The 26,590-nt window shown below is 44.1% G+C and overlaps 1 protein-coding gene across 8 annotated transcripts in view; it reads left to right on the forward strand.

The window, feature by feature from the left end:
- Positions 1-26,590, forward strand: part of FBRSL1 (fibrosin like 1) — a 652,986-nt gene that overhangs the window by 373,243 nt on the left and 253,153 nt on the right. For all 8 annotated transcript variants that reach the window (XM_058158844.1, XM_058158850.1, XM_058158847.1 and 5 more), the window contains exon 5: positions 25,535-25,564. In XM_058158844.1, the coding sequence (XP_058014827.1) occupies positions 25,535-25,564 (30 nt within the window). The remainder of the gene's footprint in view (positions 1-25,534; positions 25,565-26,590) is intronic.

Raw genomic sequence — 26,590 nt, forward strand, 5'->3', positions numbered from 1 at the left:
GAAAAACAACAACAACAACAACAACAATGTAGCCCCTCCATCCTGGAATATCATTTCATGGAGTGTCCTTTCATCCCATGGATTTTGCAGGGCAGATTTTGCCACATCAACAAGAACAACAACAAAAATACTCAGATCCTTTGTATCGTAATCAACAGTTAGCAGGCATCAGTGTTGGTCCAACTCAACCTTGAAAGCTGGGACCAGTTCAGGCAACCTGGAACAGATTCCCCCCAAAAAAAAGAAAAGAAAAGAAAAGAAAAGAAAGAAGGACATTTCAGCAATGGGGAGAGGAAGTCCAACAAGAAGAGATTAACAGAATTGGGCACATTTAGCAATAGCAATAGCTCTTAGAGTAGACTTATATACCGTTTCTGGTAAGGTCAGGACAGCCCTTTGTACATGTCACAAACCAATGAGGATCAAACACCTGGCAGTCGGCAGAGTTAACCTGAAATACTGCATTCTAACCACTGCGCACCATGGAAGGAGAGAGGGAGAGAGGAAGGGAGGGAGGGAGGGAGGGAGGACAATAGCACCTAGATTTATATACCGCTTCACAATGCTTTACAGCCCTCTCTAAGCGGTTTACAGAGTCAGCCTATGGTCCCCAACAATCTGGGTCCTCATTTTACCCACCTTGGAAGGATGAAAGGCTGAGTCAACCTTGAGCCAATCAGGATCGAACTCTTGGCAGTTGGCAGAATTAGCCTGCAATGCTGCATTTTAACCACTGGGCACCATGGAAGGAAGGAAGGAAGGAAGGAAGGAAGGAAGGGCAATAGCACTTAGACTTATAAACCACTTCACAAGTGCTTTACAGCCCTCTCTAAACGGTTTACAGAGTCAGCCACTTGCCCCAAATAATCTGGGTCCTCATTTTACCCACCTCGGAAAGATGGAAGGCTGAGTCAACCTTGAGTCTGGTGAGAATCGAACTGCCAAGTAGCCTGCAGTACTGCCCTCTAACCACTGCACCACCGTGGCTCATTTACCTTGAAAAGATTGAAAAGATTATTCAAATACCTGAAGGGGTGTCAAACCAGAGCAGCAAGACTCATTCCTTGCTGTTCGAAAATGCAGTGAAATAAATGCAAAACTGAAGAAGCTTCTTGGATGAGAAGTGAAACATTTTCAAGGGAAAAAAATTCAAGAAAGTCCAGTTGCCTTTCGGAAAAGCAACTTTGGGACAAACCATGACAAACAACTTTGGGACAAACCGGATGGTTGAGAATCTCTACAGGCAATAAAATAAAGGCCATAAATTTTAAGAAAACAGATGCCAGTTGAATATTCGCAACATTTTCCCAACAATAAGAGTAACTGGATAGCAGAATTAGTTGGCCAAGGAGGTGACGAGTCCCCCTTTGCTAGAGGTGTTCAAGCAAAGTCTGACTGGCCATGAACCAAGGTATTAATAATAAAATGAAAAAAATCCTGCATCGACCAATGTAGAGGTCTCCAAACACTACAACTTTAAGACTCGTGTGGACTTCAACTCCCAGAATTCCTCAACTGGCCATGCTGTCTGGGGAATTCTGGGAGTTGAAGTCCACCATCCTTAAAGTTGCCAAGTTTGAAGATCCCTGGACCCCAATGGATTGGATGGGACAGCCTCCCTTTTCTCTCCCAACCTCTGCTTCTGTGTTTGCATAAAATACTCTTCAAGCACCAAGCCTACCAGCAGAATTTTAGAATAGAATAGAATAGAATAGAATAGAATAGAATAGAATAGAATAGAATAGAATAGAATAGAATAGAATAGAATAGAATAGAATAATAGAATAGAATTTTTATTGGCCAAGTGTGATTGGACACATAAGGAATTTCTCTTGGTGCATATGCTCTCAGTGTACATAAAAAGACAAAGATACCTTCATCAAAGTACAACATTTACAACACAAATGATGGTCATAGGGTACAATTTAACACTTAATGATACAACACGTAATGATAGGGTACAAATAAGCAATCAGGAACAATCAATATCAATATAAATCGTAAGGATTACCAGCAACAAAGTTACAGTCATACAGTCATAAGTGAGAGGAGATGGGTGATGGGAACGATGAGAAGATTAATAGTAGTGCAGATTTAGTAAATAGTTTGACAGTGTTGAGGGAATTATTTCTTTAGCAGAGTTATTATATTCTGAGATGACTTTCAGGCTTCCGCAGGTTGTGCCTCCATTCATCTCTTAGCCCTTACACATAACGTGAAGACACCAGTCACCCTGAGGTTTATGGACATTTCTCTTGGAAACAAGAGAAAAGCTAGATCGACTCTCCTTCAAATCAACCTTCATTCCTGGAGTGTTGAGGGCCATGTCTATGTGGTTTCCTTGACCCCATTTTCTTCTTCCAAGACATTTTTCCTTTAGAATTCTTTCTTTATTAGCCAAGCGTGATCAGACACACCAGGAATTTGTCTTTGATGCATATGCTCTCAGTGTACATAAATAGATAAGATACATTCGTCAAGAATCCTGTGGTACAATGCTTAATGATAGTCATAGGGAACAAATAAGCAATCAGGAAACAATCAATATAAATCGTAAGGATACAGCAACAAGTTACAATCATAGAGTCATAAGTGGGAGGATAAGATTAATAGTAGTGCAGACTTAGTAAATAGTTTGACTGTTGAGGGAATTATTTGTTTTGCAAAATGATGGTGTTCGGGAAGAAACTGTTTTTTTTGTCTAGTTGTTCTGGTGTGCAGTGCTCTATAGCGTCGTTTTGAGGGTAGGAGTTGAAACAGTTTATGTCCAGGATGCGAGGGGTCTGTAAATATTTTCACGGTCCTCTTCTTGATTCGTGCAGTATACAGGTCCTCAATGGAAGGCAGGTTGGTAGCAATTATTTTTTCTGCAGTTCTAATTATCCTCTGAAGTCTGTGTCTTTCTTGTTGGGTTGCAGAACCGAACCAGACAGTTATAGAGGTGCAGATGACAGACTCAATCATTCCTCTGTAGAACTGGATCAGCAGCTCCTTGGGCAGTTTGAGCTTTCTGAGTTGGCGCAGAAAGAACAGTCTTCGCTGTGCTTTTTTTGATGATGTTTGATGACGTAATGCTGTTATTTCCTACACTTGGAATATTGCATCCAGTTTTGGTCGCCACGATGTAAAAAAAGATGTTGAGACTCTAGAAAGAGTGCAGAGAAGAGCAACAAAGATGATTAGGGGACTGGAGGCTAAAACATATGAAGAACGGTTGCAGGAACTGGGTATGTCTAGTTTAACAAAAAGAAGGACTAGGGGAGACATGATAGCTGTGTTCCAATATCTCAGGGGTTGCCACAAAGAAGAGGGAGTCGGGCTGTTCTCCAAAGCACCTGAGGGTAGAACAAGAAGCAATGGGTGGAAATTGATCAAAGAAAGAAGCAACTTAGAACTAAGGAGAAATTTCCTGACAGTTAGAACAATTAATAAGTGGAACGACTTGCCTTCAGAAGTTGTGAATGCTCCAACACTGGAAATTTTTAAGAAAATGTTGGATAACCATCTGACTGAGATGGTGTAGGGTTTCCTGCCTGGGCAGGGGGTTGGACTAGAAGGCCTCCAAGGTCCCTTCCAACTCTGATGTTATGTTATGTTATGTTAAGATTGGACAACCATTCGTCTGAAATGGTCTAGGGTCTCCTGCTTGAGCAGGAGGTTGGACTAGAAGACCTCCAAGGTCCCTTCCAATTCTGTTATTCTGTAATTCAGCTAAAGATGACTTGCCTGATCCAAGAAGACTCTGCTGGGCAAAGCGGCTGATTTTTGCAGAACAGTTGGTTGCTCTTCCCAGTGGCTTTCAAAGTCCACTCCCCCCCTCCCCCACTTATGAATTTCTGTCGCCCTCTTGAAAATTGAAGTCCTTCAAGGCTACCTCCTGGGTCCACTAATCTATAGGCCGATGCGTGTTTAAATCCCTGCACATTTTTATTTACTGATTTGGATTGCGTCCGGGCCATAAACCAAGCTAATCTGGAAATTCTAATTAGGGCTTTGCATCTTCAAAGCTTTACACAAATATTAGCTAATCTTATATTAATCGCCCTGAATTTCAGACCGACCGGCGTGTTCTTGGTGACATGACATGCATTTCAACCTTTCACATTTGGAGCTGGGGTGTGGAAAGTGCCGCGAAAGTCTTTTTGAAAATTAGTAGCATAATATTAAAAGGTCTTCTTGAGATGCTTCCAGTCTTTTTCTTGGCATATTGGAATTAATTGGGGGATTTTGTCTTTTTTTCCCCTAAATTCTTTGACCAATGGTTTGATCTTTCTTTCTTTCTTTCTTTCTTTCTTTCTTTCTTTCTTTCTTTCTTTCTTTCTTTCTTTCTTTCTTTCTTTTCTTCCTTCCTTCCTTCCTTTTTTTCCTTACCTCCCTCCCTCCCATCATCTTTCCATCCTCCCTCCCATCTTCTTCTCCCTCCCTCCCTCTCATTTTCCTTCCTTCCTTGCTCCCTCCCATCTTCCGTGCTCCCTCCTTCCCTCCCTCCCATAATCCATCCATCCTTCCTTCTTTCTTTTCTTCCTTCCTTTCTTCCCCTCTCTCCCCTCTTTTCCTTCCTTCCCCTTCCTTCCTTCCTTCCTTCCTTCCTCTTTCTCTCTCTCTTCCTCTTCTTCTCTCTCCCATTCTCTTCCTTTCTCTCTCTTTTTTCTTTCTCCCTCTTTTTCTTTCTCTCTTTTCTGTCTTCTCTCTCCCTCTCTTTCTCTCTCTCTCTCTCCTTCTTTTATTTTTTAAAAAGGTACACAAGTGCACATAGAGTGTTTGTTAAGCTCCCATTAGGCTTATTATATGTACGTCCTTAAAAGAAATCCTGTCCCCAATGTAGACGGCTTAAAGCTTTACCTCCTCCGATAAACATCATGAACCGTATTTATTTAATTAATGGATTTATAGGGCTGCCTGATTCAGACAGTGACTCCAGGCCGCATACAATAAAAACAAAACAATAAACAGAGGGAAAAAAAGACCCATCCAGTACAGCCTTAAAAAATAAAATCAAAAATATGAAATGACAACCAAATGTCATAATTAAGTAACCGAAAAAGGAACTTTTCTCAGCTGAAGTGCTTCCCATTGTACGTCATCAGTTGATTCTTGTAAATCGATTGGAGTTATATTGATTCAAATGCTAATTGGCTAACAGGTTTTTCAAAGTGTTTTAAAAGGTTCTTTATAGGAGAAATTCTGAGAACATCTGCTTTTAAGTTTCCTGGGCTACGGGGGTTTTATGCTTGAGGGTTTTGTCTATTTTATGTCTTTGGATATTTTGATGAGCTTCTCAAAGCTTTTCTTGTGGAAACACCTTAAGTAGGACATTGTCAGGCTCAAAGGAGTTAGACTGCAATTCAGAAAAGATTAATTACTCAGCCTGTACACAAGAATCTAATCATTCAACTTCAATATTAGATTGGCACTAGATAGGGTCAAAATTCAAGAGGGATTGGACTTGGAGCCTTTTTGACAATTTAACAATTCTAAGCTAATGACTGACTTAACTCCCCCTTCCCAGCCCTGCCTGCTCTTCTACAGACAACAATAAAAGAAGTACTCAGATAGCTTAAGACACCTTAAGTAGGACATTGTCAGGCTCAAAGGAATTAAGTTGCCGTTCAAAAAGGATTAATTACTCAGCCTGTACACAAGAATCTAATCTTTACAGTTCCTGTCCTAATGTTCCCTTTGATTGTATCCAATTCCATAAAGTTATCACATACTTATGATTATATTTACGCTTATATATCGTATAGTTATTTCATGGTTATGCTTATATATGCTGTTGTGACAAATAAATAAATAAATAAATTGGAATTGGACCATTTGTGGCAATGTAACAATTCTAAGCTAATGACTCACTTAACTCCCCCTTCCCAGCCCTGCCTGCTCTTCTACAGACTTCAGTAAAATAAATATCCAGAATCGGTGCCTAGTGGGACTGGTACGATGAGGGTCATGTTGAACCTCAAGTCATGTCCAAAGGCTCACTGTAGGCCAAGTCAACTAGATCTAAGAGGAGAACCTCAGGTGAGCTGGCAGTTCCGACCTCTGGGAATCCTTTGGAAAATTCCCTCCCCATCGTTCGCTTCAAGCCTCTCCCCGACCGCGTTCATCAGCAGTCCCTTGGTGTTAAGCTGTCTGTCACTCCAGGGTTTTGGCTTGTAAAGCCGCTGCAAACATGTTCCTCTGATGTTTTACGCCGATCAAACCTCTTGCAGCCCAGATTTCCAGCAGCGCTTGGCGCGGGTAAGATAACCACCCCATCCCTTAGGCTGTGAATATTCATCCTGGTTTCTTCTCGCCCACCTTCTCCCTCCCTCCCTCCCTGCAGACGGTTATTTCAGATCTTTCATTTCTTTTGACAAGGAAAAAGACTATCTGGTCTTCTTTCTCCCCCCATCCCCCACCCCCCCCCCACCCCCGGTTCATCAACTAGCTCCTCCTAATAACATCAAACAGTCCGATTCCACCATTAAAGGCAAATTAAGTTCTCCTGTATATCAAATTAGCTCTCTGAGGGTGGCATCGGCTAAGTTTCTTTTATGTTTTAAGCCCTGGTTCTCTAATCTGTTTCTAATTCATTCTGTTCAGCAATTTTGCATTTCTGTTTCCGCAGCAGCAGGGCTGATTAATTCCTTCTCATGACATCTGTATCTGCATCCCAGATTAAACCAGCCCCGATATGGAGCCTATCATTAAGCGTTAAATATTCTTCCAAGGGTTCTTTAATTTGATTTAACATCAGTGGATCATTTAATACAGAGTCATTAATTCTCCGTTTTGAGGCAAGGCCACATTCTGGCAAGGCTCTTAATCGCAAGATTATTGTGATATGATTTGCAGGATAATATATCAATTTTATACACACACACACACAGTTACTGCAAAATCCCCATTTCCTCCTGATCAGCTGGGACTTGGGAGGCAGAGAATATAGATGGGGGCGGGGCCAGCCAGATGTGGTATTTACCGGTTCTCCGAACTATTCAAAATTTCCGCTACCGGTTTTCCAGAACTGATCAGAACCTGCTGAATCCCACCTCTCATACATACACACACATACATATACATACATGCCTGGCTGCCTTTGGAAGCCTTAGGAAGGTCATGTTCCTAAGGAAACAGGCATGATTTGTGGAATAATATACATATATAAGTGTGTGTATGTGTGTGTTTTACACACATGCTTTTACAAAGTCTTACAAAGGCCAAGCTCCTAAGGAAGCAGGCATGATTTGTGGGATAATGTACATACATACATTACCTGTATACTGCACGAATCAAGAAGAGGGCCGTGAAAATATTTGCAGATCCCTCGCATCCTGGACATAAACTGTTTCAACTCCTACCCTCAAAACGACGCTATAGAGCACTGCACACCAGAACAACTAGACACAAGAACAGTTTTTTCCCAAAGGCCATCACTCTGCTAAACAAATAATTCCCTCAACACTGTCAGACTATTTACTGAATCTGCACTACTATTAATCGTTTCATAGTTCCCATCGCCAATCTCTTTCCACTTATGACTGTATGACTATAACTTGCTGCTGGCAATCCTTATGATTTATATTGATATATTGACCATCAATTGTGTTGTAAATGTTGTACCTTGATGAACGTATCTTTTCTTTTATGTACACTGAGAGCATATGCACCAAGACAAATTCCTTGTGTGTCCAATCACACTTGGCCAATAAAAAATAAAATAAAAAAAATTCTATTCTATTCATATACAAACACACACATGGAAACGCACATATGTATATGTATATATACACACACACATATATATACACCAGTGGTGGGTTGCCCCCGGTTCGGACCGGTTGTGCGAACTGGTAGTAGACCCGGGGGGAGGCTCCACCCACCGACCCCAACATCATCAGGAAGCTTCTGTGCATGCGCAGAAGCAAGCAAGCACGAGCGATCCCGCTGAGAACCGGTAGCAAAGGTAAATAGAACCTACCCCTGATATACACATACACATACACCTATACATACACATACATGAAAGCATACACACACACACACACACACACACGCTAGTCTGCCTTTGGAAGCCTTACGCAGGTCAAGTTGCTAAGGAAACAGACTGGAGACGAGGCAACTAATTCCAGACCACGTTGTCTATACATCATACAGTATTTTACATTTTTTGTTGAGGAAGGAACCCCGGCTTAACCGTTCATTCAGATAATCCTTAACACAGACTCAGGTGCTGCTGTTTGCCCCCTTGTTTCATTTGTTCATTTCCCAGACGGGCCCTGCCCTTCCCCGTTTCCAGTTCCTTTCCCTTATGGATCCGAAATCCTCCTTTTTCTGACTCCTACCCAGGTTCCGTCAGCTGCAAAAAAAAAGAAAAAAGAAAAGTCCTTTGGAATGTTTAATAATAAAATTAATCTTTCTCTTGTAATTTTAGACGTTCTAACTCCTGTTTCTCTTATTTAACCTTCGATAAAACAGATCCCATCCCTCCAAATATTCAATCTCTTCCTTTTCTTCAATTTCAAATGTTAGTTTATTCATTTCTGCACATTCGAAAATTTTTGTTACTACCTTTTCCTCTGTGGGGATCGCCTCGCCTTTCCAATGTTGTGCGAACACAATTCTGGCCGCTGTTAACACACGTATTATTAAATATGCATTCCTTTTACTGTATTTGTCTGGTATGATGCCCAACAGAAATATTTCTGGTTGTCGAATGTTGTTGAATGGTGTCACGTGTGATGTGGTCGAGAAGGGAGATGCCCAATATCCAACGGAGCATTCGCATTTCCATGGCATGGAGATCAGTGGTGGGTTTCTAAAAGTTTTACTACCGGTTCTGTGGGCGTGGCTTGGTAGGCGTGGCATGGCTTGGTGGGCGTGGCAGGGGAAGGATTCTGTAAAATCTCCATTCCCTCCCCAGTCCAGGGGAAGGTTACTGCAAAATCCCTACTTCTTCCCGATCAGCTGGGTCTTGGGAGGCAGAGAATAGATGGGGGCAGAATTTTTACTACCGGTTCTCCGAACGACTCAAAATTTCCGCTACCGGTTCTCCAGAACTGGTCAGGACTTGCTGAAACCCACCTCTGATGCAGATGGCTTTCGGTCCCTGTTGTTGCTGCCCAGCATTCGGTGTCATACAGTGCAATACGGCGGACGGTTGTCTTGTAAATCTTAGATTTAGATTTAAGACGGGTTGGCAAGAGGGTTTTTGGAGCCTGATACTACTACCCCTTGTAAAAATAGGGGGACCTTCTTGTCAATGATTCGCAACCCATTCACGTCCCAAGAACCCCCTCACCCTCCAGGTGATGGATGCGACGGTCACTTAGCTTGGTTCTTGAGTTCCATAGCCAGTGTGTGAATGACCTTTCCCAACCCACCTCCCCATTCCACTGAATCCTGTCAGTCAGAGCTTATTACTAAATTGAAAATGGTGTTTTACTGCGGCCGTAAAAGGGCCCGCTGCTGCCCAAAGTACATTTTTTTTTATACAACTCCGTGAACTTTGTCATTGAAAAAACATGATAGCCTTGAATTGGAGAGCACTGGCGGAAGGGCCATATAATTTGATTACCTGTATTAATCAGCTGGAGTACAACGTATAAAAACCAGTAATGCATAATTCTGACTGGAGCCAGATAGCCCTCTTGCGAATCTCGGGGGAGATTTATTTTCCATTCTTTCGTTCATTGGACGTGAAAGTATCTTAATTGCCATTGGTAGGGACGTTCGCCTGCATTTCTCTCCCACCCTCACTTGGGTGGAGAAAGACAGCCACGGTTGCGAGAAGAGTTTTATTCTTTCAGAATCTCTTGTCTATGAAAATTGGATTTGTTGGGATAGTTTTTTTTTTATTATTTACATTTATATCCCGCCCTTCTCCGAAGACTCAGGGCGGCTTACAGTGTGTAAGGCAATAGTCTCATTCTATTTGTATATTTACAAAGTCAACTTATTGCCCCCCCAACAATCTGGGTCCTCATTTTACCTACCTTATAAAGGATGGAAGGCTGAGTCAACCTTGGACCTGGTGGGACTAGAACCTGCAGTAATTGCAGGCAGCTGTGTTTTAATAACAGGCTTCTTACAGCCTGAGCCACACCGCGGCCCTTTGATATAATTATGATATTTGAGGGGCTGCCACAAAGAAGAGGAGGTCAAGCTATTCTCCAAAGCAGGGGTCCCCAACCTTGGCAACTTTAAGCCTGGTGGACTTCAACTCCCAGAATTCCCCAGCCAGCTTTGCTGGCTGGGGTATTCTGGGAGTTGAAGTCCTCCAGGCTTAAAGTTGCCAAGGTTGCAGACCCTGCTCCAAAGCACCCGAAAGCAGGATAAGAAGCAAAGGGTGGAAACTAATCCAGGAGAGAAGCCATCTGGAATTAAGGAGGAATTTCCTGACAGGACAATTAACCGGTAGAAAAGCTTCCCTCCAGAAGTTGTGGATGCTCCAACACTGGAGGTTTTTAAGAAGAGATTGGACAACCGTTTGTCTGAAATGCTATAGGATTTCCTGCCTAAGCAGGGGGTTGGACTAGAAGACCTCCAAGGTCCCTGCCAACTCTGTTATTCTGTATCATCATCGGCAGTGTGATGATGATGATGCAGAAAATTATTCCCACAAAATAAAATCACTTTCAAAATATATATATCAAATACGCCTTTCATGTTGCCCACCGATTGATGCAATTTCTGGGAGGGGCAGAAATGGGATTGGGACTCATGGTGAGAAGGAATTGCAAAAAAGCTTCAAAAACCTTTTTTTTCTCTTTGTTTTTGCTATGGCTGTTTTTTTTTTTTTCCTTTCTCGGTCAGTTCCCAGGATCCCTGCAATGAAGGGGGAAAAAAAACAACAGCAAAAGTGCATGTTTTCTATTGAATAATACATGCTGGGGAAGTCCCAAAACAGAGCTGTTTGATTGGCAGGGATCGCTGAAAAATATTTATATGTACTCCACACGGAGTAGGAATAGATTTGTGTTTGTTTGTTTATTAATTATTTATTACCTATTTATTTATTTATTCAGTTTCAATACCACCCATCTCAATCAGTGACTCAGGGCGGCTTGCAATTCAATACAAATATATATTCATTTGTTCTTATCTGTCTATTTCTATTTGTCTATCATCTATTCTTCCTTCCTTCCATCCATCCATCCATCCATCCATCCATCCATCCATCCATCCATCCATCTACTTGTCTGTGTATCTTTCTGTCTAGCTATCAACTATCATCCATCCATTCATCCATCTATTTGCCAATCTATTTCTGTCTAGCTATCTCTCATCTCTCATCCATCCATCCACCTATCCATCAGTCTGCTTATCTGTCAATATCTGTCTATCTATCTATCTATCCATCCATCCATTTATCGTCCTTCCATCCACCCATCCATTTGTCTGTCAGTCAGTATATGGTATTTTTGTCTGTCTGTCTGTCTGTCTGTCTGTCTGTCTGTCTATCATTATCTATCTATCTATCTATCTATCCATCCATCCACCCATCCATTTGTCTGTCAGTCAGTATACGGTATTTTTGTCTGTCTGTCTGTCTATCATTATCTATCTATCCATCCATCCATCCGTCCGTCTGTCAGTCAGTATATTTCTGTCTGTCTTTCTATCTATCCATTTATCATCCATCCATATCTATCTATCTATCTATCTATCTATCTATCTATCTATCTATCTATCTATCTATCTATCTATCTATCTATCTATCTATCCAACCATGACTAACTGCATAACCCACCACTGTTCCAGAGTTTCTGTAGAAGCTTCGTAGCCAGAGGGTTACGAAGACCCTTGAGCTCTCCCAATCCTTTGTCCAGCTCTTCAATGCATGGGGACGGTTTCACATGTACACACCCAGCTGTGTTTTTCTCAGGACAAATCTCCAGTGTTACATATACAGAGAATCCCATTATTTATTTATTTGTTTATTAATTTATTTGGGGGGTTTTATGCCCAATGACCACACGATGGTCAAAGGGAACACCGTGATTTCGGCATTCTTCCTTGCCTTCCCTTGCCTCCCCTTGCCTCCCTTGTTCCTATATTCTTTTTGCACGCATAGACACCCACATCTGTGTGTGTGTGTATGCGCACTTCTGTGTGTGTTCCACCTCCTCTCATATTTCCGCCTGAATTCTTTTGCAACAGAAGCAAACGAAAATTACGGCAAGGTTTTTAAGGTCTGCTTTTCGCTTGTCATGTCGCGAACTTCTTTCCGAGCAGGGAAAATGGCATCGCGTCTCCCAGTAAGCACCAGACATCTTGACTGTTGTCTTGTTAACAGCTTGTCAGAAAAAACCTACATTTCAGCCTGGCTAAGTTTATATCTCAACACACACACACACACACACACACACACAAACACACACATTTCGACACGCACACACACGCCTGCCCTCGATTACTCAACGAGGCCAAAAAGAAAAAAGAAAGAAAAAAGAACCCACTAACCACCTTGCTGGGAATTATGATTTTTACAGGTTCTGACATTTTCCTAAAGGGTTGCATTGCTCGCACTGTTGTTTTCTCCACCCAGCTCACTTGGGGTAATATTCTGCATTTGCAGCAATGGAAGATCAGAGCAGCGTTTTGATTCCTTGCCTTTCAACACGTTATTTGAATTATTTAAGGTGTTTTGATGTCGGCCGGGGGAATTTATAACAAAAGTCTTCCTAGCTTTTATCTCACAGCGGCAACCGCAACAGAAAAGGTGAAGTGGGCCTCCCTCTCTTTCCTTCCCCCCTGTTGCAAGCCTGTGCCCCCCATCCACCCACCCACCGCCTCTCCTCCTCCTCCTCCTCCTCCTCCCCCTCCCCTTTTGCTTTTAATAGATCCTAGGTTTAACGTGTCCAGGGACTTCCTTTTATGTTCTAAAGCTTGCCATGACTTCCAGCATTGCTGATTAATTTACGAAGATTAAGGAAAAGAGAAGCAGCAGCGGTGGGGGACACACACACACACACACAAACACACACACACACACACACACAAGGGTGGTTGTGTGTGCGCTTGTGTGTTTGTGCGTGTGGGGGGAAATGCAGCTGGTCCTTTAGGAATTGACCTTGATCTGAAAAGAGACTTTTTTTAAAAAAAAAATAGTGTTTGAAAATGGGAAGAAAAGGGAGAGGCAGGCCAGCTCCTCAACACCCACAGAGATAGGGGGAGGGGAAGAGTGATAAGCTGGAGAGAGAGAGAGAGAGAGAGAGAGAGATTGAAAGCAGGAAAAAGAGAGAAAGAGACAGATTGAGAGAAATAGAGACTGGGAAAAAGAGAGTAAGAGTGAGAAAAAAACAGAAAGATTGAGAGAGAGATTGGAAGAGGGAAATAGAAAAATAGAAAGTGTGTGTGTGTGAGAGAGAGAGAGAGAGAAAAGAGAGAGATTGAAAGAGATTGAAAGAGAGAGAAAGAAATAGAAAAATTGTGTGTGTGTGAGTGAGAGGGGGGGAGAGAGAAAGTGATTGAGAGAAAGAGAGATTGAAAGCAGGAAAAAGAGAGAAAGACAGATTGAGAGAGAGAGACTGAGAAAAAAGGTTCAAGTCCCACCAGGCCCAAGGTTGACTCAGCCTTCCATCCTTTATAAGGTAGGTAAAATGAGGACCCAGATTGTTGGGGGGCAATAAGTTGACTTTGTATATAGTATACAAATGGATGAAGACTATTGCTTGACATAGTGTAAGCCGCCCTGAGTCTTCGGAGAAGGGCGGGATATAAATGCAAAAAAAAAAAGAGAGAGAGAGAAAGAGAGAGAGAAAAACAGATTGAGAGAGAGACTGAAAAGAGACAGAGAGAGAGAGAGAGAGATGGCCAGGTGCTGTCCAAGGTGCTGGTCTTTAACAAAAGGCGACTCCAGGCGGCTTACAATCACTCAGTAAAAATACCCCTATAAAACATTAAAATGATAAATAGAGACATTAAATTAAAATTTAAAAAAAAAAAACCAAGATGGAGAGGAAAGGAGCAAAATGCGCCCGGGATCTGATCTGATCCATTAGTCACCTCCAGAATGACACGCCACCCATTGGGGGGCATCAGGCCAGTTGGCAGATCCAGGTCTTCTGCTGTCCCAAGACGCTAGTCCTCAAGAACCTGAATCCCTTCCATTCCTTCATTACCTCGCCCCGGCCCCCACCCCTAATCTGGGCGGCTAATGCTACAAAAAATTAATATAAAAACAATGGCCGATATAAAAGCCATTCAAAACCCTCCCAAAGTTAAACACAGGCTAAAGAAGACTTACATGAAGGGAGGAGTTGGGGGAGGGGTCTTCACTATCCTAGAAAAAGCGACAGATCAGAACCACCACCCCCCAGCAGAGTCAAAGAGCTGGTTGCATCAGGGGGCAAAACCTCAGCCCAGGGGGACCCTGCCTAAAGCAGGATCCAGGAAACAAATTGGGGAGAGGGACCAAACCTAGAGAGTCATCACTGACCCTCCAAATTAAGCCAGACGGCAGGGGGTGTGGGGCAGTGGAAGCCCCCTCCTCTGTCATGCCCTTAACAGTTGTAGCTGTGCAGCAGAGGAAAAAAAGAAGCGTGGGTTGCGCTGACATATGCTGCCAAGTGAAAAATGGAAAAGTGGGGGGAGGGAGGCCTGTGCTAAAGGAAGGAAATTGCTGCCCTGGGGGCTCAATCTGTTTCTTGCAGCTCTCCACTCCACCCGCCCCTCCCTCCTGTCCCTTCCTTCCTTCCATCAGGAGCCGGAGTGGAGTCTAGCTATGGGGAGGCCCTGGGTTTAATTTCATCAACCTGTCAAAGAGCTACTGAAGCCAGGACGCTTGCTTGCCTGGGGCTAGTTCAAGTCAACATTACATTTCCCTCCTTCCCTTCCTCTCTTCTCCCCGCCTCTCGCCCACCTACCCACCCACCCACCCTCCCTTCCAACAAAATAATAATGATGATGATGATGATGATGATGATGATGATGATGATGATGATGCTTGGGAAGTGTTCGACTAGTGATCTGTGATACGAAATCCAGCGTAGTTATCTCATTTGCTGTGTAGACTGTCATTTTGTGTAAATAATAATAATAATAATAATAATAATAATAATAATAATAATAATAATAATAATAATAATAATAATAATAATAATAATAATGCCTAGGACGCTGGCAGCAACCCGTATCAACCATTAGCACCAGTCAATGCTATTTGTGATGTATTTTTGAATGTTCAGTTGACTTTCATTTTTAATGAATAAAATAAATAAATAAATAAATAACAACAACAACAACAACAATAATAATAGATGGATCGTCGCTTGGAACACAGCACACCAGATATCACAGTTGTCGAAAACCGAAACGTAAAATTTATTGACATCAGGGTACCAGGAGATGCCGGAGTCAAAGAAAAAGAACTGGAAAAAATCATGAAATATCGCGACCTGGCCATCAAAACTACACGGCTATGGATGAAACATGTAACAGTGATACCCATTGTCATCGGGGCACTCGGTACCATGTCCAAGAATATTATAAGATATATCAACAAATTGCAGCTTCCTGCAATAACACCAGCGGAACTGCAAAAAACTGCCCTACTTGGAACATCGTACATCTTAAGAAGGTACTTGGTTGATACCTAGGACGCCGGCAGCAACCCGTATCAACCATTAGCACCAGTCAATCATATTTAAATACATTTCAAGAAGAGCTAGGACACCCCTTTGTCTGGAATGGTATAGACCAGAGGTGTCAAACTTGATTTCATGGAGGGCCGCACCAGGGTTGTGTTTAACCTTGGAGAGGGGCATGGGCAAGGTGGGCGTGGCCAGCTCAATATCATTCGTGTTGGGGGGGTGCACCTGTGGTGGCCATGTGCTAAGGCAGGACTTCTCTCAGACCCTCACTCACTCTCCTTATAACCTACCTTCCTTCCTTCCTTCCTTCCTTCCTTCCTTCCTTCCTTCCTTCCTTCCTTCCTTCCTTCCTTCCTTCCTTCCTTCTGTTGGAAGAAATATCCATCTGGGTTCAGTTCCAAGTGGGGACAAAGACACTGGAAACATGGAGGCTGCTTGGAAAGATGGTTTAATGGTGGTCAGGATCACATGGCTTGAGTTCCTGAACAGAAAAGGGCTGAGATCCTGTGCACTCCCTGGCTTTATGCTTTCTCTGAGCTTTGAATTTCCTGGGGCACAGGAAGAGTGTCCTGATAGGTTGTCAGACTCCCAGGGGGTGGGGGTCTTAGCTAGCCTTGCTGGCTGATGTAATCTTCCCAGGTGTCATGTGATGAGTTTCTGTTCTATTGTGTTGCAAATGATGGTCATTGACAAAGGTGGGGGGGATTGAGTGAGCTTGGTTGAGGCTTTAATGGCCCATTGACAAAGGTGGGGGGTGGCAGGAAGTTGCAGGGAGCTGCTTTGTCTTTAAAACCTGTTTCTCCATTTCTCATCCAGAGAAATATATTCTGCCTTTTAAATATTTTCTAAAATATTTCATTCTTCTAGGAGGGGGGTGGGTGCTAAATTCCTACACTTCCTTTTCTTCTTTTTCCTTCCCTATTTTTATTTAGTATGTAAATGTCCAGTTGACTGAGTTTCATGTTTAATGAATAAAAGAGATAATAATAATAATAATACCACCTCTTGGTTGGTGCTTTTGTCTCCTTGAGCTGCAGCAGCTCAGCCTTCCTTGGCAGCAGGAAAAAAAAAACAAAGGACTGGAGAGACCTTAGCCGTGGCCAAATTGCGGCCATCAATCAGGGCTTCCCTCTGAGAAAGGAAACTTGGCAATTGTGTGGTGGGGAGGTATTGTTGTTGTTTTTTTAGCAGTTTGGGAAGGCTGTGTGATGTGTGGAAGCTGCCCTGGGTCCCCGTAGTCTCCTTTCTTTTTCTGTCCGTTTGGCTCATGATAAAGCTGGCTGCCTTCCTTCCCCATCTCCTCAAACCTCTGCAGATACAGTCCTCAACTTACGGCCACGATAGAGCCAAAAATGTTCTCTTGTTAAGGGAGTTTTGCCCCATTTTAAGACCTTTCGTGCCACAGTTCTTAAGCGAATCACTGCAGTTGATAAGTTAGTAACGCAGTTGGTTGTCCTTCCTTCTTTCCTTCCTTCCTTCTTTTTCCTTCCCTCTTCGTTCTCCTTTCTTCTTCCTTCCCCTCTTTCCTTCCCTGCTCTCTTCCCCTCTTCCCTTCTTTTTCTCTGTCTTTCCTCTTTCCCTTTCTCCTTTCCCTGTCCCTTCTTCCATGCTCCTGTGCAAAAGGGGAAACGTTTCTCCTTTGGTTTGGTTTTGAGTTTGTTTTGCTAGCCTTCTGTCAGCAAAAAGGGCCCCCCCGTTGTCGTTGGCAGAAGCACCATGGGCCGGTCCTTTGCCGTTTCCAGGGTGGCCCCACAGGCCAGATCTAAGCACCAGTGGTGGGATTCTAATTTTTTTTACTACCGGTTCTGTGGGCGTGGCTTGGTAGGCATGGCGTGGCTTGGTGGGCGTGGCGTGGCTTGGTGGGCATGGCAGGGGAAGGAAACTGTGGCTTCCGCGGTGGCTGCGGTGTGGCTCAGGCTGTAAGAAGCCTGTTATTAAAACACAGCTGCCTGCAATTATTGCAGGTTCTAGTCCCACCAGGTCCAAGGTTGACTCAGCCTTCCATCATTTATAAGGTAGGTAAAATGAGGACCCAGATTGTTGGGGGCAATAAGTTGACTTTGTAAATATACAAATAGAATGAGAGTATTGCCTTACACACTGTAAGCCGCCCTGAGTCTTCGGAGAAGGGCGGGATATAAATGTATGTATGTATGTATGTATGTATGTATGTATGTAAGTAAACAAACAAACAAACAAACAAACAAACAAACTGTAAAATCTCCATTCCCACCCCACTCCAGGGCAAAGTTACTGCAAAATCCCCATTTCCTCCCGATCAGCTGGGACTCGGGAGGCAGAGAAAAGATACCGGCTGGGCCAGCCAGAGGTGGCATTTGCCGGTTCTCTGAACTACTCAAAATTTCCGCTACCGGTTCTCCAGAACTGGTCAGAACCTGCTGAAAGCCACCTCTGCTAAGCACCCTGTGGGCCAGATCTGGCCAGCGGGCCTTGAGTTTTGACGCCCCTGGTATAGACTGTCCTACTCGAGCAGGGGGATTGGACTAGATGACCCTCCCCCAAGGTCCTTTCCAACTGTGTTCGTTCTGTTCTGTTCTGAGTCTGGGCACCTGAACCCTTGCCTCTTCTTCATCTTGGCCTCCAGAAGGTGCCAGGAAGGAGGCCTAAAGTGAAGGGTGCTTCGTTTGAGGTCAAATACGCCGAGGTTTTTCTGTCATCGCGTCTCGAGGTGGGCCTTCTATTTCAGCCGAGAACATTTTCCGCTTAGTGGCGTGGCTTGATGTACAGCTTTGAGCCGCTAATAGCTCTTTCCCGTGGGTGGCAGGGAATGATAGATGCCCGCTGTTCCCTCCCCTGGGCTCTCTAGTTAAAGGATAATGGCCAAGGTGGCGCAGACGGAGGGACGCCTCCGCCGGGTTTTGTAGGTAAATAAATGAGAGCGTGGATTTTTTTTTTCTTTTTGCGGGTTTGGGTTTTCCTTGGGGCCTGGTTTTCCTCCCACCTGATATGAAAGGCTGGGCTTTGGCACCTGGTGTTCCCTGGTCACCTTTGCACCTAAAGACTCTTTTCCACGGACGTCCCCCAAACAGCCCCTCTTAGATAGAGACGGGTGGTTAAGAAAAATAAAATGCAAAGAAAGAAATAAACTCCTTAATTCACCCACCAAGTTGCTGTCTTTTCCTTCCTTCCCTCCCTCCCTCCCTCTGTTCCTTCCTTTTGTTTCCTTCCTTCCTTCCTGCTTCTCTCTCTCCCTCCTTTCTTCCCTCCCTCCCTCCCTTTCTTCCTTTCCTTCCTTCCTCCTCCCTCCTTTCTTTCCTTCCTTCTCTCCCTCCCTCCCTCTCTCTTTTCCTTCCTTTTGTTTCCTTCCTGCTTCTCTCCCCCCCTCCCCTCTTTCTTCCTTCCCTCCCTCCTTCCCTTTCTTCCTTTCCTTTCTTCCTCCCTCCCTCCCTTCTTTCTTTCCTTCCTTCTCTCCCTCCCTCTGTTCCTTCCTTTTGTTTCTGTCCTTCCTCCCTGTCTTCTTCCTTCCTGCTTCTCTCTCCTTCCTTCCCTTCTTCCTTTCCTTTCTTTCTTCTTCCCTCCCTTCTTCCCTTCCTTTCTTCTCCCCTCCCTCCCTCCCTCCTCCGTTTTCTTTTTCATTTTTCTCTTTCCTTCTTTGTTTTTCTTTTCTTGTTTTCTTTTCTTTCCCCTTCTTAAATTCCCGTTTGCTGAATTCAGGATTAAACTTGTCATTACTTTTAGCGGGGAGTAAAAACCCAGGCCAATTAAGATCTTCTTTAGAAACATTTTTGGCAGAATTAAGAGCCAATTGGCACCATTCTGCAGTAATCCCTTTACAAGCCCTCATGAACAAAATACAATGGACTGTTTACAGATTTACTTATAAACCTGGGGAGCTTTAACAGCCTGGAGGAAAATGCAGGTAATTGAGGCCTTTGTCTTCCAGAGCTGCCTGTCCTTGACATTCTTCAACTTTTCTTGAGCTGTGTATTTTGACAAGGGCTTTTGTCCCATTGTGGTTAGAAGACGGAAGAGAACTCTTCCCTCCTTCTTTCTTTCCTTCCTTCTCTCCCTCCCTCTGTTCCTTCCTTTCGTTTCCGTCCTTCCTCCCTGTCTTCTTCCTTTCTGCTTCTCTCTCCTTCCTTCCCTTCTTCCTTTCCTTTCTTTCTTCTTCCCTCCCTTCTTCCCTTCCTTTCTTCTCCCCTCCCTCCTTCCCTCCCTCCTCCGTTTGTTTTCTTTTTCATTTTTCTCTTTCCTTCTTTGTTTTTCTTTTCTTGTTTTCTTTTCTTTCCCCTTCTTAAATTCCCGTTTGCTGAATTCAGGATTAAACTTGTCATTACTTTTAGCGGGGAGTAAAAACCCAGGCCAATTAAGATCTTCTTTAGAAACATTTTTGGCAGAATTAAGAGGCAATTGGCACCATTCTGCAGTAATCCCTTTACAAGCCCTCATGAACAAAATACAATGGACTGTTTACAGATTTACTTATAAACCTGGGGAGCTTTAACAGCCTGGAGGAAAATGCAGGTAATTGAGGCCTTTGTCTTCCAGAGCTGCCTGTCCTTGACATTCTTCAACTTTTCTTGAGCTGTGTATTTTGACAAGGGCTTTTGTCCCATTGTGGTTAGAAGACGGAAGAGAACTCTTCCCCCTCCCTTCCTTACCTTCTTCACCTGCTAAATTCCTTCAGGGTTTGCACATCTTTAATCAGAAAACAGCTATTTAGTGTGTGCTTTTTTTTTTAAGCTTAGATGACACTAAGAAAACAACTAAAGCTAAAAAACCCTGAAAAGGGTTGGGTCTCCCGGTTTAAAATCTCCGTTTAAAAATTCAATATCATGCTTTTTGGATTCCAGAATATTTTCTAAATAAGGAGGGCCATTTACAGGTGACTCTGCAAGCTGAGAATAAGAAATTATGAGTTGCCTTTCCATAATTCAGCATCCTGGGAAAGAAAAACAAATAGAAAAATAGAATATAATTTTTTTTATTGGCCAAGTGTGATTGGACACACAAGGAATTTGTCTTGGTGCATAGGCTCTTAGTGTACATAAAAGAAAAGATACCTTCATCGAGTAGTATCAAATCGGGCCTGCAAAGAAAGAATGGAGAGATGGAAGAAGAAATGAAACGTACAAAAAAACGGTTGCAGGAATTGGGTATGTCTGGTCTTACGAAAAGAAGGGCTAGGGAAGACATATAGTTGTCTTCCAATGCTTGAGCGGCTCCTACAAAGACGGGTGTGTGTGTTAAACTTATTTCCCAAAGTGCCAATAGGCAACACGAGAAACAAGGGAGGGAAACTAACCAAGGAGAGAAGCAACCTAAAACTTAAGGAGAAATTTCCTGATCGTCTGAACAATTTATCAGTGGAACAACTTGCTTCTAGAGGTTGTGGAGACTGGACAACAACCATTTATCTGAAATGATACCATATAAGGCAGGAGTGGGATACAAATCCTGTTGCTACCGGTTCACTCGTGGGCATGGGCGCGCTCGTGCATGATGCTTCTGCGCAGGTGCAGAAGCTTCTGTGCAGGTGGGCGGAGCCTCCCGCCGCCGCTACAATTGGTTTGCCTGATCTGGGGCCAACTGGTAGCAACCCACCACTGATATAAGGTCTCCTGCTCCAGCATGGGGTTGGACTAGACCAGGGGTCTCCAACCTTGGCAGCTTTAAGCCTGGAGGACTTCAACTCCCAGAATTCTGAGAGTTGAAGTCCTCCAGACTTAAAGTTGCCAAGGTTGGAGATCCCTGGACTAGACAACCTCCTGAAGTCCCTACCAACTGTATTATTCTATGTTGTATATTCTATAAAATTTGAACCTTATGCAACAGACACACTTTTAAAGGGAACTTAGATGCAGGGGAAGGTCTCTTTCCATTCTCCCATGGAGCCTGGCTCCAAATTTTATTTCTATCCTGCTAACCCACACCCACACACACCCACAAGCCTAATTCACAGCATGGGTATTATCCCGTTGTCAGAACGCGTCTTCCGACGATTCCAGAACCAGTCCGACCGACTGATGCAGCGATAACTGCTGACTCGGCCTCCCTAGGAAATTGATTGGCCCTTGGATCGGTTTTGATGGGAACCAGGCTGTGCAATTGCTCTCCGAGGAGATTGAGAAACGAGACTTGGTGTAGTGCAGAATTTCTCTCCAGGGTTGGTGTTTTGACAACGCTACCTAAAAGTATTGTATTGATTCATATCCTTTGGCTAAAATCATCCAGCTGGAGAGAGATGACTCTCTCGAGCAAGCGAGCGCATTTGCATTCGATGGGAAACTTCCTAGTTTAATGGAGAACCCCCCTGCTGTTCAGAGGTCATTTTCTTGCCCAGATAGCAATCCAAATAGCTCTATTTTTACGTGGCGAGGTGGTAATGCCTCTCCCAGTTTCCAGCTACTCAGCTCAGTGCATCCTGAAGGATTTCCAACCTGTGATTATCCTGCCATATGTACAGCTGAAAACACGGGCGGTTCATTTGCCAAGCTAGTAAGCGTGTTCGGTGTAAAACGACTCAAAGGCCTTCCTTGCTTTATGGGGTTGGGGGTTTTGGATACAGAGGTTCAGCTGGACGAGGGCCATTGCTCTTGTTGTGGCCTGTGGACCGCCAGCCCCTCCAGCAGCCGAATCAAGAGGAGGAGGAAGAGGGGTGGGAGTCAGGATCAGCATCAAGGCAACCTGAGAGCTCCGAGGGGGAGGAGGGAATGGAGCTGTCAGAGAGAGAAACAGAGGCAAAGCCCGGGCCGTCCCGTCAGCCCTCAGATGGAGAGTCAACAGCCCCCAGGTCTGGAGGTGGCTGATGAGGAAGAGGAGGAGCAGCTGGATCCAGTGCCTGATGCGTGGATGCTGAGGAGAGGAGAGCAGTGGAAATCTATGGGCTGGTCCTTGGGATGGAAGAGCCATTGCTGCTAGCAAAGCCCCACCCTAGGTTTGGGGATAAAAGGCAGTGGGCGGAGATGAATAGATGTGACAGATTCATCTCCCTGCTGGACAGACTTGTTAGCTGATGAGGAAGAGGAGGAACAGCTGGGTCCAGTGCCTGACTCGCGGATACGCAGAAGGCAGAAGAGAGGAGAGCAGTGGAAATCTATGGGCTGGTCCTTGGGACAGAAGAGCCACCACTGCTAGCAAAGCCCCACCCTAGCTCTGGGGATAAAAGGCAGGGGACAGAGATGAATATATGTGGCAGATAACTATTCATCTTCTGGACGTCCAGACTTGTTAGCCCGCGTTGAGAGAGAAACTTTTTGCCAGGGCTGCTGGTGCTCCCAATAAAGAAATCTTTGAATTCGCTTCAGAGGGTTTGTCGTGTTTGGGAAGCTGGGTCAGAACAGCTCTTTCCCTTAGGACTCAGAGGAGTGTTTTTTTCAAATTGGCCACTTTAGAACCTAGAAAATATAATCAGGGAGGGACTTTGGCTGTCTTCTAGTCCAGGGGTCCCCCAACCTCCAGGCCGTGGCCTATTTGGAACCGGGCCGCACGAGTGGCAGGCTGATACACACACGTGTGCAGCTCGACTTAACACAAGTTGAGTTGTATGTCCATGCACTGGCCTGCCACTTGTGCAAATTGAACTGCTTGCATGGCCCAGTTCCCCTAACCCCAACCGGGCCACCAAGCCTCAAAGGTTGGGGACCGCCGTTCTAGTCCAACCCCCTGCTCATGGCAGGTGACCCTATACCAGGGGTGTCAAATTCACGATGACACGTTGTCATCACGGGACGTATCGCAACTGTCCCGTCCTCCTTTCGCTAAAATGCCAATGGGCGTAGCCAGCGCATGACGCATTCAGCCTACGGGCCATGAGTTTGACACCCCCTGTCCTATACCATTCTGCACAAGTGGTTGTCTAGTCCGGTGGTTCTCAACCTGTGGTCCACAGACCCCTGGGGCCCCATGATGTCATCATAGGGGAATCCGCGAAGGCTTAAAAAAAGTGTTACGGTTTAAATCTTGGTGGTCCATGGCCAAAAACAATATTGAAAGGGAGTCAGTGGTAAAGAAAAGGTTGAGAACCACTGGTCTAGTCTATTTTTGAAAACCTCCATTGATGGAGCATCCACAACTTCAGGAGGCAAGCTATTCCATTGATTAATTGTACTCACTGTCAGAAAATTCATTTCTAGGTTGAATCTCTCCTTAACAAGCTTCCACCCATTGCTTCTTGTCCTGCCCTCTGGTGCTTTGGAGAATAAGTCTATCCTCTCTACTCTGTGACAGCCCCTCAAATATTGAAAGACGGTTATCATGTCCCCCCCCAAAAAAAAACCTTCTGTTCCCTAGGCTGGATGTACCTAGCTCCCTCCAACATTCATTGTACAATTTATCCTCCAAACCCCTTATCGTCTTCATTGCTCTTCTCGTTGCTCTCTCTAGGGTCTCCACATTTTTTTTGTATCGTATTTGAATTTAAGAGGAGTGGACTTCATGTTGTGGCCCGCCGGCGGGCAGCAGAGTCAGAAAGTGAGGAGGTTGGGGAGGAACATGGGCCAGTCCTGGGGGCTGGGGAAAGCTCGGATGAGGGCTCTGTGTCGGAGGCAGAGAGGGAGCCAGGAACAGCTGGAGCCCGTTCCAGTGTGCGCATGCGCAGAGCTGCCAGAAGACAACTCAGAAAGCAGGGTCGACTTGGGAGTAAAGCCACACCTTGGAAGTGATTGGCCCCTCCCATAGGAAACAAAAGAGGAGGGAAGGGAGAGGGCGCTTTTGCAGGAAACAATTTATTTGTTCGTTCATTTCAAGTGTGGAAAGTTCTGTTCGTGACGCTAAGAGACTCTGTGCCAAATTTTGCCTTGTACTGCATTTGAAAACTAGTTATCTGGCAGCTTGCCAAGCGAGATAAGGTCTGTGTTGATAAATATTCCTTTGGAAAAACTGTTTGGACAGGCCTTGCTGACTGTGAATGAAAGGAATGCACAGTCGTGTAAATAAAAGGGGTTTTGCCGGGACCAAGATTCTGCTTCCTGCTTTTTAAGGGAGCCTAGGTCAGAACACTTCAATCCCCAGAAACCCCCCATCAACACCTTAGTCTACCCATCTTAAAGTCACCAAGTTTTTTAAAAAAACAATCTATTACAAGGGCAGGAAATTTTTAGACGTTTTGTGTCGGGTTGAAAATTTTGGGTCTGCAGTTCTCCAATCCTGGATAGGATTGGATTTCAGGGGTGGAAAGTTGGTTTGTTTGCTTTTAATTATAATTGCCTACTTTACTTTGGCTTCTGTTCCCCGTTTGCCTCAATATGTCAGGCTGTTTGGAAAGATGGTTTTTAATGGTGGACAGGATCACATGCCTTGAAGATCTTGGGTGAAGAGGGAAAAAATGGGAAGAGATGCTGAGAATGTCTGAGTTTTATGCCCTCTCTGCGCTTTTGAATTTGAGCTTGTGTTCTGATTGGTGGTCAGATGAGCCATGCAGGAGTAACTTTGTAGGTTGTCTGCGTGCTACGTTTGGTTGACTCTTGCTGGATGATGATGTAATGAAAATGGCTTTGGGATTCCTACTATGGCTTTGCCTGAAGTAGGTAGATCTTTGCTATGTAGAATAGACTGGCCCAGTCTTTAATGGCCCATTGAGAAAGGTGGTGGTGGGGGGCTGATTTTCTGCCTCCTTTTTAGAGGATATATTCTGCCCTTTTAATATTTCCTAAAATATCTCATTTTTCTAGGAGAGGGGTGGGTGCTAACTTCCTACAAAAGAAACTTCCAGAGCTGTGGGTCCCAACTGGCTCTTGGATTCAATGAAATCATCCAAAGGTTGAAATTTAGCAGGTGCTGAATTTAAAACGTTCTCTGGTTGTGGGATGGAAAAGGGCCTTAGAAATGACGATAGTAAAAAAAAATAGATATATATTATCTTTGACACAAAGATTTCCACTGCAGAAGAGAGGAAAAGTAAAAGATTTAGTGGTGAATTACACCTTGCTGCACGTGATTTCCCCCCCCCCACCAATTATAACTTTCTTTTCCTTTCTCTTTTTTCAAATTTACAGTGTGACAGCGAGAGCGATATTGACGATAAGGTAAGACCCCTTCTCTTTGCTTACAGGAATAATTTTAACATCCTCTGTCATCCCCCCAAAAAAGTAGAACCCAACCAAACGATGATACTTTTGTTTTGCCTAGCCTACTGTCGGGTTTTGAAAATATTAATTGCTGGACCCCCTTGAGATTTTGAATGTTACTTAAATTGACTTTTGTTTTGAGCTTCCCTATGTGTGATGCACACACTTATCCCTCCTTAAAAAAACACATACACACACAAAAAAAACCCTGCTTGTTGCTAACAAGAATCAATTCCTGGATGAATGAGCTCTGATTGGAAATGAATTCAGGGCCACGCCGATGCCTCTATCGTCTTCTTTTTTGAGAAAGGCTCCCTACCATAATGACTTGCAAAGCGATATTTTATTTATAAGGGCTTTAAACATGTCAGTTTTTTGTAATGGAGTAAGCAGATGGACAAACCAGGAACCCGAATTTGCAGATGATGCTGTTAAGTTGTCAGCTTATATTTTGGCTCTGTGCGCCACGAATCTTATCGTGTAGCAGTGTTGTTATTGTTTTTTACTTTTGGGGATTTGATGTCTGCTATAGTCATCAGGCGAGTTGAGTCAGAGGTTTTAGAGGGCAAGAAGACGAAAAGGATGTAGGTATAAATTTGCGTTTTAATCCAGGAATCTCCACTAATCACTTTCCCAGGATTCCAGGCAATCCTCAATTTTACAGCCACTCGAAATTACAATGGCAATGAAAAAAAGAGACTTACGACCATTTTTCACGCTTACGACCAGTTTTCACACTTACGCCCATTGCAGCATTTCCCCCCCATCACGTGATCAAAATTCAGACCCCTGGCAAGTCATATTTATGACCGTTGCTGCGTCCAGAGGTCATGTGGTCACCTTTTGCAACCTTGTGACAAGCAAGCCAGATTCACTTAACAACCATGTTACGAACTTAATAACTGCTGTGATTCACTTACCGACCGTGGCAAGAAAGGTCGTATAATGGGGCAGTGCTCACTTTGACAACCGCCTTGTTTAGCA

The sequence above is a fragment of the Ahaetulla prasina genome, chromosome 15 (genome assembly GCF_028640845.1).
Source record: "Ahaetulla prasina isolate Xishuangbanna chromosome 15, ASM2864084v1, whole genome shotgun sequence".
NCBI lineage: Eukaryota > Metazoa > Chordata > Lepidosauria > Squamata > Colubridae > Ahaetulla > Ahaetulla prasina.